The sequence below is a fragment of the Mesoplodon densirostris genome, chromosome 7, assembly GCF_025265405.1.
Source record: "Mesoplodon densirostris isolate mMesDen1 chromosome 7, mMesDen1 primary haplotype, whole genome shotgun sequence".
Taxonomy (NCBI): domain Eukaryota; kingdom Metazoa; phylum Chordata; class Mammalia; order Artiodactyla; family Ziphiidae; genus Mesoplodon; species Mesoplodon densirostris.
In genome coordinates this window covers 12,481,006-12,498,333 of record NC_082667.1, presented here as the reverse complement: position 1 = coordinate 12,498,333, position 17,328 = coordinate 12,481,006, and the positions used below count along the sequence as shown (strand labels likewise).

Here is a 17,328-nt window from a genome sequence, read left to right as displayed (position 1 = left end):
TGTGACGGTGGTCAGTAGTCTATTTTGACAGAATTGGAAGTATTGTCTTTAGAAATTGGAGACTAGAAATTATGTCTCAAACACATTTGTTGAGTAGCAGAGATGACCTTGGGATGAACTAGTGCAAACTAATGTTCAAGGGCTTCCCTGGTGGCGCAGTGGTTGAGAGTCCGCCACGGGTTCGTGCCCCGGTCCGGGAGGATCCCACATGCCGTGGAGCGGCTGGGCCCGTGAGCCATGGCCGCTGAGCCTGCGCGTCCGGAGCCTGTGCTCCGCAACGGGAGAGGCCACAGCAACTAGAGGCCCGCATACTGCAAAAAAAACCCCAAAACAAAACAAAACAAAAAAACTAATGTTCAAGCTTATACCTCATCAATACCAAAGCCAAGTCCTCACATGAGGTATTAAGACATCCTTTACTGCTGTTACTCTCTCATCTCTTTTTAAATAATTTCCAAAATAGGGTAAGGAGAGACTTAAATGTGAAATGTGTTTAAGGGTCTTATTCCACCAACTCTTTCCTGTGTGTAAATGCCTTATTTTCCCTTTAGCCTAAGGCCTTATGAGAGCTGTTCTCAGACATTGTTCGCTAATTTCTGTGGTACCAAGTCAGGTGGTTTCATTAACTCTGCTGTCTGAAGGTTTATTTCAATCTCTATCTGGAGAAGTTTAATAGGTGTCTGGTATCATTCAAACGCTAAGCAGTCAGGATTTGGTTCTTTTTTGTGATTAACTATCCGAATGCTTGTTGCTCCTCCAAGCTAGTAAAATTCACAGAAAAAAATGGCAGTTTTAATCTAATTGCAGATACATTTAAGATTATTGTCTTATCTCATTAAGAAAAATTGATCGGTATATTTTTTATGCAAAGGAGAGATAAGATCTAGTGTACTAGAGCTGGGGTTACTCATTCCTTGAAGATGAGGGGTAATGGGAGCCCTCCAAGAAACCAGGCTTAACAACTTAATGTATTCCTTTTTTCTTTTTGCTTCTTCCAACACTGCAGGAGCTATGAAGACATGATCGGTGAGGAGGTGCCATCAGACCAGTACTATTGGGCTCCTTTGGCCCAGCACGAACGGGGAAGTTTAGCAAGCTTGGATAGCCTGCGCAAGGGAGGGCCTCCACCCCCAAACTGGAGACAGCCAGAGCTGCCAGAGGTGATAGCCATGCTAGGATTCCGTTTAGATGCTGTTAAGTCCAATGCAGCTGCATACCTGCAACACTTGTGCTACCGCAATGACAAGGTGAAGACTGACGTTCGGAAGCTCAAGGGTATCCCAGTACTGGTGGGGTTGTTAGACCACCCCAAAAAAGAAGTGCACCTTGGAGCCTGTGGAGCTCTCAAGAATATCTCTTTTGGGCGTGACCAGGATAACAAGATTGCTATAAAAAACTGTGATGGTGTTCCTGCCCTTGTGCGATTACTCCGAAAGGCTCGTGATATGGACCTCACTGAAGTTATTACTGGTGAGTTCTAGGCCCAAGGGAAACTGCTAGGTTAGGGTCACTATTATCCCTTAGAGACATTGAGAGCTAGAAGGATTTCTAGTCCTTTGACTTTTGATTAAAGGTTGTGGCCTTTGGGTCAAATCCATCTCACAGATTTGGATCATGCAAGGTTTTCCAAATTTTAAAGCATTGTTTGCTAATGTTTTAAATGCAGAAGATTTCACTTAAAATTCCAGATTCTTGCCTTCTATTTTAAACGTGCAGGAACTGGTAGCAATGGATCTATTTTGCTGCCTGGCAGTAGTTGGTCTGAGCTGATTGGGGCATGTGCTCTGCAGTTCGCAATAATTTCCAACATGTTGTCTCTGACCAACTGCCACCACCTAGGAAGTTGTCTCCCCAGAATTGAAGCTGAGTGTCAGTTGGCACTTAACCCATATTCTTGTAATTTCTTTTAAATATCTGCTTGTCCTGACTCACCTGCCTGGCATGTCTAGGCATTTGTGCTTGTGGTCCTTGCTTTAGAAGAGTGGTTTTTCAGATTGTGGGTCATACTCCATTAGTGTGTATTGAACACAACTTTGTGGATCACAATCAGCGTTCCAAGAGAAAGAAAGAAAGACAAAGAAATAGCATAGATCATTAGTTCTCAACTGGGGGTGATCTTGCCCCCCAGAGGACATTTGCAATGTCTGGCGGTATTTCTGGTTGTCATAACTTGGGGAGGTTGGGAGGGAGTGCTCTTAACATCAAATGAGTCGGGCTTCCCTGGTGGCGCAGTGGTTGAGAGTCCGCCTGCCGATGCAGGGGACACGGGTTCGTACCCCGGTCTGGGAAGATCCCACATGCCGCGGAGCGGCTGGGCCTGTGAACCATGGCCGCTGAGCCTGCGCGTCCGGAGCCTGTGCTCCGCAACGGGAGACGCCACAGCAGTGAGAGGCCCGCATACCTCAAAAAAAAAAAAGAGTAAACGCTGGACATACACTAAACATTTAATGTCGGGCAGGACAGCTCCCCACAACAAAGAATTATCTGGCCCAAAATGTCGGTGGTGCTGGGATTGAGAAGTGGGTGTAGATAGCCTAGAGGGTATGGCTTATAATAAGTATTGTTTTATGAAACCTTACCTCATGGTATGTATGTTTGTATTGAGCCATAATGTACAACATATTATTGTGGGTCACAGACTAAAGCTTGAATATCATTACAAGGTATTTGGTCATTGGGGAAGACTGAGAAATGTTGGAATAGGGGATTCTCTTTGGCATTCTTCAGACATACCGTCTTGGGTGCTGGAGAGCTATCTGATGAGTTGTCTCTGCCAGGAACCCTGTGGAATCTCTCATCCCATGACTCAATCAAAATGGAGATTGTGGACCATGCACTGCATGCCTTGACAGATGAAGTGATCATCCCGCATTCTGGCTGGGAGCGGGAACCTAATGAAGATTGTAAGCCGCGCCATATTGAGTGGGAGTCTGTGCTCACCAACACAGCTGGCTGCCTTAGGTAACAGAAGGGTTCCGAGAGTACGAAGATTGAATTTTTGAAGACTAACTTAAATTGCTTTTAAAAAAAAGTTTAAACTCCTTAGCCTGTCATTCAGCCTCCATTCCTATTTGTATTGCGTACTATGACTTCAACCTGTTTTCCTACCTTTGTCACTACCCCCTTGCATACCATATACGCCTTATGTGGGGAACGGCAAGTAAACCGCATATCTTCCTCACTTCTGTGCCTCTTTGACTTTGTTCCTATAATTTGGTAAACATTTGTTCAATACCTACTGCACGTAAGGCAGTCGCCTAGTCCTAGGCTTGTGTGTACCTGTGTTCTTGCCCTCAGTTATTTGTATTTCAAGTCAGGCTGCGATAAATGCAACAAATGGAGTACAAACTGCTAGAAGGATAGAGTGAGGAAGAGCTCTTCCTCTGTCTGCAGTGCCTTTTCTCTGCTTATTTACCTTTTGAAGCTAAACTCAAGTGCTTTTATTTCGTGTAAATTTTCCTGATTTCTTCTTCTAATACCCTGTAACTGTGCAGTGTATTCTTTCTCTCTTTGGGATATACCCCTAAGTGCTCTGCCCGTATTCTTCACGTGTACTTCCAAACAAGAAGTATCTGTTCTGTCTCAAATTATTGTTGTTGGTATACTTTATTTATACACCCCCCCTTCCCTGGCCTGGTTATAAATGTCCTGAAAGCAGGAACTGTTTTATTCAACTTTCTGTCAACTCCAGTGCCTTCCTTATAATAGGTACTCGTTATTTGTTACAGTGAAAAGAAAAGATATTAAGGAGGCTTGTAGATTTTAAGGATATTAAGAGAGGGTTTCTAGATTTTAGTCATCTTGAAGCCTCTCCTTTTTCCCTCAGGAATGTCAGCTCGGAGAGGAGTGAAGCTCGCCGGAAACTTCGGGAATGTGATGGTTTGGTGGATGCTCTCATTTTCATCGTTCAGGCTGAGATTGGACAGAAAGATTCGGACAGCAAGGTAGGTTAATGGGTGAAAATTCCATTCACAACAACCATGAGGTACCCATAGTGCAGACCTGTCATCTCAGGCTTTCAAATAACATTCGATACCTATACCAGCCCCTGCTCCTTAAAGTGGGCGTTCACCATAGACGAAAACTGTTTTCTTTAGAATTTCCTTCACCTATATATTTTAAAGCTGTTTAGCCATACTTGCATTTTTTTCTAATTAGGAAAAAAGTCAGAGTGAGCCTGAGTTTTGTGTTAACACACCAAATGGTAGCAGAAACCTTCTGTTAGCCTGGGGCTACAAGAATTTTGAGAAGCGTGGGCACTTGAGGTATTGTGAGAGATGATGAATTGGACTGTGCTTTTGAGGATCAGTATTTTAATACGTGAATCACGGAAACCTGTACTTGCTAGGAAATCACTATAGTCGTTCTTCTTCTCTCATTGAACCTTGTATTTTGTGATCCCAAGCTTGTGGAGAACTGTGTTTGCCTCCTTCGGAACTTGTCGTATCAAGTTCACCGAGAAATCCCACAAGCAGAACGTTACCAAGAGGCACCTCCCAATGTTGCCAACAGTACTGGGCCACATGCTGCCAGTTGCTTTGGGGCCAAGAAGGGCAAAGGTGAGTCTTGGTTCCTTGTTCCTTGCTCTTTAATGTAAGGATGGGGAGAGGAAGGAACACTTTTAGCTTTAGGTACAAAATACTTGCCGAGCAGTACAGGAATCAGCCTAGTCAAGGATGTCTTTTTGCTCTGCTGCTGCTTCCCCTGTGTCGTGTGCTTCATGGTGGTGACGGTGGCGGTGGTGTTGGTGTTGGTGGTGGTATTGGTGTCAGTAATTGGGCAGTGACGGCCGAGAACTCAACTAATCTGGGGCCTTCTCCCCCATTCCTCCTTTGTGTTTCCTGTGTTTTTCTTTTCCTCTCTGCTCTCCTGCTTATTTTCCCATGATCCTGTTGACATCTCTCTGCCGCATTTTTCTTCCTTCATTTCTCTTCTCTACTTTCCACCTTGGGTGATGCACTGGAAGAAGAGTGGTTCTCCAGAGGTGAGTGGAATCTTTTAAGGCGCTTACCTACTTCTAATTTGCATGTTTTCGTTTTAGCGTCCCTGGTATTTCTTTGCCTAACCCTTCCCTGTGGATGCATGTAGGAAAATTCAGTTGAGGATGGCCACTGAAACAAGTTTAGCTCTTCTGAGCTAATGGCTCATGGCATGCTATTTCTGGACAGCAGCCCCAGTTATCAGAACTCAGGACAGCAGCAGCAGTAGTGGTTATCCTTATCTTACCCATATGCTGCCTGTTTTCTGTTCTTGTATCTGGGACAAGCTGGGGATCCTGGTTTTTTGTTTGTTTGTCTGTTTTCTTGTTTTATGCCCCCTCTTGATGCATCTCTGATCCAAAGATTTTGACTGAAGAATAAAAAAATATACTGGGTGGACTCTTCCCTTTCTTAAACTTTTTACCCCTTCCCCCTTTTTTTAATTTCCAAAGGGAAAAAACCCACAGAGGATCCAACAAATGATACAGTGGATTTCCCTAAAAGAACTAGTCCTGCTCGAGGTGAGTTATCTTTTTCTTCTCAGGCTCCATAGATCTCATAAACATCGTCCACAGGTAGGTGTTTGGCAGCCTAACAGTAGGCTACACAGTACGTTCACCGTTCTGTCTTCTCTGACTTAAGGATTTGAAGTGATGACAAAAGTATTTGGAAACTAATAACAGTAACTTTCAAAGGACTTGTTGTTATGGCAACTCTTCAGATTACTTGAGGATAAGGACCTGATGGTAGTCTAGACCAGAAACTTAAGTACCCTAAGTAGCCACTAGTTCTTGGGACTCAAACTTTACTTGTTATAAGAAGTCTCTTTATCACAGTTTGGATCTTTATAGTCATCAATATGGTGAGTCCAAAATTCACAGCTCTCCGTGGGTATAAAAATTCAGATGTTATTAAATTTGAGCCCCTTTCACTTAATCATAGTTCAGGTGGGCAGAATGACTCAGTTAAGTGAGAAATGAATTCATTTGAGATGAGGAATCTTTAACTCTGAGTGCTATCGGTGAGTAAATGAATCCCTTGCGTGCCAAGCAACGTCAAAGTAAACTGTGGGAGAGAAGAGGCTGGGAGGAGGGAGAGACAGGAGTTGCATATGAGTTGATACCTGTTTTGCTCTTGCCATGGTTGATGTATTCTTAAGGCTACCTTCTTAAGGCTACATCTGACTACATCAGAGGTAGTAGTCAGATCTCTTGAGTTTGCTGTTGAGTGGGTGGGAGGGTTTAGAGAGTCTACTGGTATAGGAGCATAAACCCATTAATCCAGAGTACGAACACTGGAGTTCAGCCAGCCAGAGCCTGGTTTGTAGGTACTGATAAGCATCCTCTGCTTTCTTGTCCTTTCTTGTGCAGGCTATGAACTTCTATTTCAGCCAGAGGTGGTTCGGATATACATCTCACTCCTCAAGGAGAGCAAGAATCCTGCCATCCTAGAAGCCTCAGCCGGGGCCATCCAGAACTTGTGTGCTGGGCGCTGGACGGTGAGTACCTTTTACAAAATGGATTTGGAGATGGGAGGACTTAGCTAACTAGTTTGCTACCATTTGTAATCTGTTCTCCTTCTTTCCATGTGCTACCTGTAGTATGGTCGATATATCCGCTCAGCTCTGCGTCAAGAGAAGGCTCTTTCTGCCATTGCTGACCTCCTGACCAATGAACATGAGCGGGTCGTGAAAGCTGCCTCTGGAGCACTGAGAAATCTGGCTGTGGATGCTCGCAACAAAGAATTAATTGGTGAGAAGCTGGATGTTAACCGTTACCTTCGCATCTAGTACAGCACCTTTAATCCAGCAGGTGCTAAATAATTTATTTGTTGAAAGGGCTGAGGGAGAATCCTAGTCCTCCGTAGTTTGTGAATCTGGGGGTTGGAGAAGGTTATAGTTTAATGGTTCTTGGAAAGACAAGAGGTGCTGACTCTTCAAAAATAGAATAATAATATCTATCTATTGAGCATGTACTTTGTTACTAAGGATTGTTAAGCATGTCTGTATATTCTCATTTAAACGTCACCACTTTACAAGGGTCCTTTTTTTAAAATTAAAAAAAAAATTTTATTAGAATAAGGAAACTGAGGGTCAGGGAAGTTAAGTAATTTGTCCAGAGTTAATATAGCTCATAAGTGACAGAGCCCAGTTTTTTTTTTTTTTAATTCACAATGACTGTTCTATTAAACTATAATAGTAGTATAATATTCAGTAGTATAGTATTCAGTGTACTATTTTCATTAGACTATCTGAATGGACTGTGTAGCATATTTGATATAAAGTATTCAGATTGTTTTAATGTGACTGAAAGAGAGAATAAATAAAAGAATAGGAAGGACAATATATCCATGGCTATTCCAGGTCCTTTGCTCTTTTGAAATGATAATGCTACGGCAGAATGAAGTTGATTCATATGGATGGTATCTATGCTTGATATGAGCAGTGCGATTAAGTGTAGTGTTAGGCTCCCAATAATCTGACTCAGCTTGTTCTCCCTGCACACATTCCTCCTGTCTTACCGCTATAGGTAAACATGCTATTCCTAACTTGGTCAAGAATCTGCCAGGAGGGCAACAGAGCTCTTCCCAGAATTTCTCTGAGGACACTGTGGTCTCTGTTTTGAATACCATCAATGAAGTTATTGCTGAGAACTTGGAGGCTGCCAAAAAGCTTCGAGAAACACAGGGTATTGAGAAGCTGGTTTTGATCAACAAATCAGGGTGAGATTAACACTTAAAAATTACAACTGGAAAAATTTGAATATGAGAGAGGGGTTGCTGGGAAGGGGCTTTCCCCTTTTGCTTTTTAAGGTTATTTCCCCTTATTTACATGGCAAGTATGAAGAGGTATTGCTCTTTTTTCTGTCTTAATGTTGATCCATAAATTGATAAGACTGTCACATCAAACATTTCTTTGTGTCACTGTTTGAGTTAAAATATGGGACTTGGTGAATACTTGATCTTGCCCGTTTTGGGATTTATATTCTTACGTTACATTATATTAGAGAGTACAAGTTTTCAGCTTCTTCCCTCGTCTTACATCCATTTTCCATCTGGTGTTAATTTCCTCAAAAGGAACCGCTCAGAAAAAGAAGTTCGAGCAGCAGCGCTTGTATTACAGACAATCTGGGGATATAAGGAACTGCGGAAGCCACTGGAAAAAGAAGGATGGAAGAAGTCAGACTTTCAGGTAGAATAACTCTTGGGACTGAGACTTTCACCTTTTTTTCCCCTTGGTCTCAGGTAATGCTTTTTTCTTTGGTTCTTCTATTTCACTGTCACACTGAGCCTACTTTTTTGGTTTTTTTCTTTTGTATTTTGGCGGCATGTGGGATGGTTCCCCAACCAGGGATTGAACCTGGGCCTCCGCAGTGAAAACGCTGAATCCTAACCACTAGGCCACCAGGGAACTTCCCCTGAGTCTACTTTTGCCTCAAGTCTCTGTGTATAAAGAAATCATTTATTAACTTTTCCCCCAAAATGGTGCCTGTAGTTCATTGGCTGCTGCAATAGCTCTGGTCTTCCTCTGTGTCACAGCATAGTGTAAATGCCAGTGGTAATGAAGGATGTTGGCCTTTTTGACTTTTCTCCGAATCTGCCTTAGCCCTTTGAAGGCGTTTGCCATTTTCTGAACTGTCATTTTCTGAGACTGTATCTCCTTGATAGCGTGAGTGTTTGATACCTTTCTAATCTGTTCAGAACACAAATAGAAGCCTAATATCCTAGTTTTGTTTCACTATATAGGTATTTATTTAACCCTTACCGAGTTACCTTTTGGTAAGAATTGTATTCGGGAACAAGGAACTAAAAATCTGAGCCCATTAAGGAATAAGATAAGGGTGAATTCAGTACTCTGTGACATTATTGTGTTTTGTTTGCCTCCAGGTGAATCTAAACAATGCTTCTCGAAGCCAGAGCAGTCATTCATATGATGATAGCACTCTCCCTCTCATTGACCGGAACCAGAAATCAGGTACAGTAACCAGGGGACATACCCCTCTGCTTTTATTCCACTTCTGCTATTCTTCTGCTATTCTTTCATTAGATGGGTTACCATCTAATGAAATAGGATATATATTTATTTCTGAATGAGATTGTCTTTTGGTGGTAGAAGAGTAATACTTCACCTCAGGATTATAACCCAGAAGCTGGTAGACCTGAGCATTAGAAAATAAGACAGGCCGGCTTCCCTGGTGGCGCAGTGGTTGAGAGTCCTCCTGCCGATGCAGGGGACATGGGTTCGTGCCCCGGTCCAGGAAGATCCCACATGCCGCGGAGCGGCTGGGCCCGTGAGCCATGGCCGCGGAGCCTGCGCGTCCGGAGCCTGTGCTCCGCAACGGGAGAGGCCACAACAGTGAGAGGCCCGCGTACAGCAAAAAAAAAAAAAAAAGAAAAAAAAAAAAAGAAAATAAGACAGGCAGTTATCCTGCGTGTGATTCCCCCATCTTTGCTTGTGGACTTAAAATGACCAGGGAGTGAACCCTACTCTGTTTTCTCTATTTAAGATATACTTGGCATATAACATTGTATAAATTTAAGATGTACAACATAATGATTTGACATATGTATATAGATAGTTCCTGATGGTTTGGCTTATAATTTTTCGACTTTGTGGTGGTGCAAAAGTGATGTGCAATCAGTAGAAACTGTATTTCTAATTCTGAGTTTTGCTCTTTTCCCTGGCTAGCGATAACGTGGTGGGACAGTGTCTCACACTGGGCAGCAGCGGCACCGGCTGCAGCTCCCAGTTAGCCATGCAGTCATGAGGGTGGACAGCCGATACACTTACAACTATTCTGTTTTTCACTTTTAGTACAGTATTCAATACATTATATTATGAGATATTCAACACTTTATTATAAAGTAGGCTTTGTGTTAGATGATTTTGTCCAACTGTAGGCTGATGTAAGTATTGTGAGCATGTTTAAGGTAGGCTGGGCTAAGCTATGATTGGTGGGTTAGGTGTATTAAAATGCATTTTCAACTTATGATAGGTTTATCAGGATGTAACCCCATTGTAAGTCCGAGGAAGATCTGTATATTGCAAAATGATTATTTTTCCCTTTTAAATTTTCATATAATACCAAGTAGTATGTGTTTACTGTTGAAAAATTAGAAAATACAGACAAACCAGAAAAATGACAACAAAAAAAGTCACTTATTTCTGTTATCCAGAGATAACAACTCCTATTCTATATCTTTTAAACACTGCCATGTGAGCAAATACATTTTTCTTCAAAAGACAAATCATATATTAAGTGCTTATTATAACCCTTATTATGTTAATGACACTTGGGTTTTGCCTCAGTCAGGGTTCTTACAGTGTAGTCTGAGGATCACCAAATCTGTTGACATTGGTGCTGATGGTGCAGAAGCAGCGGTGGTGCTTTATTGCTGGAGGCTGAGTGTAAACCAGGGCAATGACCCCAAACCAAACTAGTTGTTGTAGTCTTCGTTGCCACGTACTTGCAGTTACAAGAAGGGCCAGTTTCGGGAGGGTAGGGGGGAAAAAAGGAGCCAATTTCACTTAAGAATGTACTTGATGGAACTGTAACAATATTAATTTTATTGTTTCTGCTCTTGAGTACACAGCTTTTTAATATCCTGTGTTGATGATATAGGGGGTACTCATAAAGCACCCTGCAGCATACCAAAGCATGATGGTTATCTTGAGGAAAAGCACTTGTGCTATTGTTGGAGTTACTAGGTACACTAACCACTTTTTTTTTTTGGAATACTATTTTTACTTAAAAAAATAGCAGACATTTTCTTGAAAATGAATGCAGTGAGCTTGTCAGTTTGAGGGAAAATACCTGACAGTACTTGCCTGAATTTTCAAGTGAAAATTTTATTTTTATTATTTATTTTTAAAATTTATCTATTTATTTATTTATTTTTGTCTGTGTTGCGTCTTCGTTTCTGTGTGAGGGCTTTCTCTAGTTGCGGCAAGCAGAGGCCACTCTTCATCACGGTGTGCGGGCCTCTCACTATCGTGGCCACCCTTGTTGCGGAGCACAGGCTCCAGACGCGCAGGCTCAGTAGTTGTGGCTCACGGGCCTAGTTGCTCTGCAGCATGTGGGATCTTCCCAGACCAGGGCTTGAACCCGTGTTGCCTGCATTGGCAGGCAGATTCTCAACCACTGCACCACCAGGGAAGCCCGAAAATTTTAATTTTGGAAGACTTGTATCTGTCACTGTGAGCCTGGTAACATCCCAATAGTTAATATACTTTTAAATGAAGTCAGTGGCGATGTTAATGAATGTGATTTTTTTGATATTATATCATGAAATGTGTTAACGTTTAGAAAATCTGCATAACTCTGTGAACTAGTATTTTCCAGTGACCAGTGCATGATTTTCAAAATCATGTATCCATTCAAAATCACTGATCCATTCAAAGTGTAAGACAGACCAATAGATATTAATTTAACAGGCTATGAAGAGAGCATTAGTTTGGAATCAGATTCCTTATTGCACTAACCTTAAAGAAACTCTACTTGTTGAGTATTAGTATACTATCAAAGAATATCCACAATTATCTGAAAAGGCTAATAAAGTTCTCCTCCCTTTTCCAACTTCTTATCTGTGTGATGCTGGATTTTCTTTATATAATTCATCCAAAATAACATCACAGTGGATTGAATACAGAGGCAGATATGGGAATCTAGATCTTCTCTTTAAAGATGTGCAAAAATGTAAAACAATGCTTTTTATTTTTTTTAATAAGTGTGTACATTTTATAAAGCCATCTTGAACAATTTGGTACACCATCCACTGTGATGCTACTAAATAAGAATCAGTTTGATTTTTTTTTTTTTTACTTGTAAGAAAAAAACATTTTAAATCATTTTTATTCTTTTTTTTTTTTGGAGTATAGTTGATTTACAATGCTGTGTCAGTTTCTGCTGTACAGCAGAGTGAGTCATTTATGTTCATCCAAAATAACATCGCAACGGATTGAATACAGAGGCAGATATGGGAGTCTAGCTATCTTCTCTCTCTTTTTTTTTTTTTTTTTTTTTTTTTGCGGTACGCGGACCTCTTCACTGTTGTGGCCTCTCTCGTTGCGGAGCACAGGCTCCGGACGTGCAGGCTCAGCAGCCGTGGCTCATGGGCCTAGCCGCTCCGCAGCACGTGGGATCTTCCTGGACCGGGGCACGAACCCCCGTCCCCTGCGTTGGCAGGCGGACTCTCAACCACTGCGCCACCAGGGAAGCCCTAGCTATCTTCTCTTAAACCAAACTTTAAATATGTGCAAAAATGTAAAACAATGCTTTTTTTACAAAAATTAAAAGTATTATTTATGTTAATGGAATAAGTTTATTGTTTTTTTAATGAAAACATATTTAAAATATATTTTAAATGAAATATATATTTAAAAGCACTGTAGCTATTAATACATGTAATCTATACCAGTGAACATTCTTTGGATCCTCATAACTTCTAAGAATATAAAGGGGCCCTGAGACCAAATAATTTGAAACCTGCTGGCTTAGAGTGAATCGTTTCTTATGTTAAGAGTCTGTAGGAAAGGGATCTCTTTAAGTCCCATGAGGGCTTTGTCTAGAGCCTGGCACTTGTGGTGGGTGCTTAGTAAAAATTTGATGGGAGGGAGGGGGAAGGGAGGACAGACTAGAGAGCAATTTTTATGAGTTTAGACTTTGAAGAGTTGGTTTTTGACCTGGATAACTTTCTGACTCCCTGTAGATAAGAAACCTGATCGGGAAGAAATTCAGATGAGCAGTATGGGATCAAACACAAAATCATTAGGTAGGTGATTAATTCCTGCCTAGGGATGTGGAGTAATCCGTATTGTTCTATGGGATGAGGAGAACTATCTGGCTCTGCAGCTCTTTCCAGCACCCGCGCCATTTACCTTCCTGGAAGAACACTGGCTGGACATTCCATTTGGAAGGATTCAAGGAAATGTAGTAAAACCTGATCTGTCTACCTTTTTCCACATTTCCAAATGCTCAAAGGTTAAAAAAAAAAAAATCTTCATATGCCTCCCCCATTAATACAGAATCAAGTGTGTGTCCCTAAGCTGTTACTCACAGCCTTTCACAGTCTGACGCCCGCTTCACTCTGTCTTACTCTCCATATACTCTGTTTGAGCCCACCTAGTCTACTTGCTATCCTGTCTCTTCACTCTATACTTTTTTATTTTGCTCTTGTAATGCCTCCTATTGGAATGTCCTTCCCAATTGCTTTGTAAATGGTCTTCATCCCCAAAGGCTTGGCTGAATTCCTGTCTACTTTGTTAGGTCCTTCCTAACTATTGCAGCTCACCTCACTATCTTCTCCTAATTCCAGTACCCTTCATAGATCTCTTCAGTTTAGCTTTATTATCATATATGATATATTTTACCTTCCCAGTTAGGTGTAAGTTTTTTTATGTCAAGGACCACCTGACCTTAATGCCTTTGGTAAAGCTCAAATGCTTTACCAAATAGGTGCCTAAATCACATTTATCTGCTTAATACGTATTTTACACTAGAGGGGAACATCATGTCTTTGTACTTCTTTTTTTTTTTTTTTTTTAAACTAGATAATAACTATTCCACACTGAATGAGAGAGGAGACCACAATAGAACACTGGATCGATCCGGAGATCTAGGCGAAATGGAGCCATTGAAGGGAACACCCCTGATGGTAAATTCTCTTTATATACTATTGTCCTTCTAAGGCTAGTTCTGTTTTGAAGCCTGCATGTTCTGTGAAATAGGAAAAATGTACTTAGTGAAAGACAGCACCTTTTCTTGTAGGGGTTTTCAGGGAAGAAGTAGGAGTTTTGATTCACGTTGGGATTTCTTGTGCCATTATTCTGGTGATGGTCGAGATGGGAGAAAGAAGGCTATAAACGTGTTGCTTATGTGACTAACGCCAACTGATCTATTCTCACATTACTCTCTTTCTGTTCCTGCCTTTTTTTGAATATCTTGCCCTTCACTTACTATTACCTTGTTTCGTTTGAGTTTACAAATTTGGGGATTTTCCCTAGATCTGGCACGCATTCATGAGGTTCCTATTTCCTTACTCTCATACTAACACATTGCATGTGTTCACAGCAGGACGAGGGGCAGGAATCTCTGGAGGAAGAGGTGGATGTGTTGGTTTTGGATGATGAGGGGGACCAAATGTCTTACTCCCCCCATGGTACGTCCTTCAGCCACCCCCAAGATCATCCTTGAAGAAGGAGGTCTCTGTGTGCCAGCAGTTTGCCAATCATGCTGATCTGATCAGTCTCAGCCACACGGGGCTTGGGGGTGTGCTGCTTCTGTGATTGTCACCTCTTAAGAGGCTGGGACATGCCACTGGTGATCTGATTCTCCCTTACGTGCTACTTTTCTTCCCTTCAGGTTTGCTCAACTCTCTTCTGGTTCTCCTTATTCCCGACCCTATTAACCTCTCTTTCTCTTTTTTCCCTACAGCAGAAGATTTAGCACCACTCTCTCCGCTACATCCGGGCTTATAATATATGTACTTTTATTTTTTGGTGGTGAAATGGACTGATGATTTTTCCCTTTCTTCGCTGGACTGTTGTGCCCACTGCCACACTGCCTCCTGCCCTTGTAGCCCTAAGTGGCTGCCTTCTTTCCATCAACTCCCTAACTTCTTTCAGTGAAGCTTAATTGTCCCTCCTCCCCCCTCCAGATCCCCTGCAATTACTCCCAAGAAGCCTGACTCAGTTATATGCATATCTTGAGAAACTGCTGCAGATTAGCTCTTTTTGCCAGCTCTCCCTGGAACTCTTGGCCTTGTGTGGAGGGAGGGAGAGAGTGGGAATCCTCACTGGAAGCCGTGGGAAGAATTGGAAGTTATATGCTATATATGCAGTGTCCAGCAATCTGATAAACCGATGATTCTTAAGCAAGATTTTTTTTCTCTTGGTGAGGAAGGGACCTTTACTTTTTTGGAGAGTGGAGGGCGTGAGCTCTTCCTTTATTCCTAATGACTATTTTTGAAGCAAAGAAGGCCGGCAACATTGGCACATACAACTTGGCAAGGGCCCTTGAGAAAGTGAAGGTTTCCTAGAGCGGAGATTAAGAAACCTTGCCCTCCTCATCTCCAGGGCAGGGACCATCAAGGACCTACAGACTCCATCTCTTCTCCAAGCCTCATGCCAGCCCTGGGCTGCAGCTGCTGCCCCTTACTGAGGCTGTCCTTAACCCTCCTCTCCCATCCTGTGATAATGTCTGCTGACTTGGCCTGGCCATTTGCAAGAGGCTGTAGAAAGAGGAGAATATGTCAAGGAAGACTTTTTGGGTGAGAAGGAGCAGAAAGATGTCTTCTGGGGAGGAGAAGAGCCTCTAGGAGGAGCTAGTAGGAATGTACATGAATCATTTAGTCTGAAACTGGCAGGAAGCTACAAAGCTGGCTTCCCCCTGCCCTTATTTCTCCTTTCTCTCACCCTTATAGCCCCATCCTCCCCTGCTTCCTCCCTGGATTGGTTGGCTGACTAAAGGACTTGATGTACATACTCCCGCCCCCTTTACCCTTAAAAAGGTGGGGTTTGCCCCTGGCTTTGCCTCTTCTTTGTGCCTTTGGCCTGGGGTGCATCTCCTCCTTCCCTTCCATGTGCCTTTCTTTGCCTCTGCAGTCTCATTTCTCATGATTTTGCAAATTATATTTTGTTGCTTTCTTACCTACTTCTTGGCCCTAAATAGCAGAAAGAAGAGGAGAGGTGACCTAGAGAACCTCAGTCTCTCCACTGGGAATTGGAATAGCCTCTAATTTTAGCCACAGAAGGTTTTTCTCAACTGTATATGTTGGGATTTTGCAAAAATCCTGTTCTGATGAACCTCCAGATGAGATTGGTGGGAGGAGTGAGTGGTGTGGCTCTTACTCCTTAGCTGCCCAGAATGACTGTCGTCTCTGAAGGGGTTATAGGGAAGTCGTGTCCATATCCCCCTCCCCGACCCCCCACCACCCCTGTACCTCCTCCTTTTAGTTTAGTGTATATTAGCAGGTTGGGCTAGAGGAATCAGCTGCTATGCGGTTGATTTTTTTTTTTTTAACCCTTTCCCTTATTTGCCTTTTACTCCTCCCCTTAATCTAAAAGCTCTGTTTAATGCAACTGGAAATCTTTATCCTCCTCCCTCCCCCTTCCTTTATATATTGAGGCTTTGGGGTAGGAGAAAAGTGCACAACCCACCACCCCCTTCCCCTCTGCATTAAAATTCCTTATTTACCCCTTTTCCCCTTCACATTTCGTCCCACTCCTTTTCTGGCAAAAAGGAGCCTTTTCCTCTCTGTGACCCTAAGAGCATACTGCACAGGGGAAATCGCCCCCATCCAGATGTGGCTCCACTCTTCGTTTCTCTTGTCTTCTTCTGCTCTTTTCCTGGTGCTCTTTTTGTCGGTGGGGTGTGGGTAATAGAACAGCCATGGGCTTTTGGGGACCTTTAACTGTTTGTTTTTTCCTTTTCATTTATAAAAACACTAAACGTTCAATTTCAGAGAACCAAAAATCCCACCTTCCCACCGAACACTACTAAGGGGCATGTCTTCTGCTCCATACCTTTTCTGTTTTTCTTTCTCTCTTGTTAATGCTTTTAAAGACAAATGAGTTTTTTTATATAAATAAAGTTTTTAAAGTGTGTATGTGGGGGGTCTGTGTCATTTCTTCACTTTAAGCTGTATCTCTTCTCTCCTTTTCATCTTGGTTACTTCCTTATGTATCAGTGTCCTTTTTCTCTGCAGAGCAACTAGAAGGGGATTTTGTACCAGGACTGATTTATTTTGAGCTCAATCCCTACTTTTAACAAGGAACATTCTTTTTAATTATATATGAAACATTTTTCCTCTGAAGATTCTTAAAAATTGAATGTGGCTAAGTAGAGCACGGGAAGCTTATTGCTAACTTAGAGATAGGAAACCGAAGTATAAAGAATTAATAAGTCACTGGGAATCTTTTGTGACATTTGACAAAACTAACGTTGAATAAAGCTCATTGCAAGCTCATTGCAATACATGACCCTCTTGAACATTTATGGGTAGAAGATTAGAAACTACCAGCTCCAGCTATCATCCTAATAAGTCTGAATATGTAGAATTAAAAGGCTCACTAGGCCATGATGTTGCTTCTCAGGCTATCTGCAGTCTTTCAATAAGATGATAAGGGGCAGGCCTATAGCTAGCTTCCTCTGTGTCCTCCCAAGTAATATGTGGGTGGGTCGCAAATACTCATTGGATTACCAGGGGTTGTCTTTACTGTAGAGGCCAAGGATTAAGACCTACAGAAAGGGGCTTATTTCTCTGGGGCCCATATTTCCTGTTACATTATTAAGACTCGAGAATTTATGTAAAATGCTTTCTGTGTGCCCAGTCTTTAGATTAAAAATATATA

General features: G+C 42.1%; 1 protein-coding gene across 7 annotated transcripts in view; it reads left to right on the top strand.

Moving 5' to 3' along the window:
* Positions 1-16,583, top strand: part of CTNND1 (catenin delta 1) — a 48,646-nt gene extending 32,063 nt beyond the window's left edge. For 5 of the 7 annotated variants that reach the window (XM_060104586.1, XM_060104583.1, XM_060104580.1 and 2 more), the window contains 14 exons: positions 1,007-1,470; positions 2,778-2,961; positions 3,827-3,944; positions 4,406-4,559; positions 4,967-4,984; positions 5,432-5,500; positions 6,350-6,477; positions 6,580-6,730; positions 7,508-7,700; positions 8,055-8,169; positions 8,865-8,952; positions 12,687-12,749; positions 13,528-13,631; positions 14,411-16,583. In XM_060104586.1, the coding sequence (XP_059960569.1) occupies positions 1,007-1,470; positions 2,778-2,961; positions 3,827-3,944; positions 4,406-4,559; positions 4,967-4,984; positions 5,432-5,500; positions 6,350-6,477; positions 6,580-6,730; positions 7,508-7,700; positions 8,055-8,169; positions 8,865-8,952; positions 12,687-12,749; positions 13,528-13,631; positions 14,411-14,422 (1,861 nt within the window). In that variant the 3' untranslated portion in view covers positions 14,423-16,583. The remainder of the gene's footprint in view (positions 1-1,006; positions 1,471-2,777; positions 2,962-3,826; positions 3,945-4,405; positions 4,560-4,966; positions 4,985-5,431; positions 5,501-6,349; positions 6,478-6,579; positions 6,731-7,507; positions 7,701-8,054; positions 8,170-8,864; positions 8,953-12,686; positions 12,750-13,527; positions 13,632-14,410) is intronic. The other 2 variants (XM_060104584.1, XM_060104585.1) reach the window with 2 other exon arrangements.
* Positions 16,584-17,328: the final 745 nt, after the last annotated feature.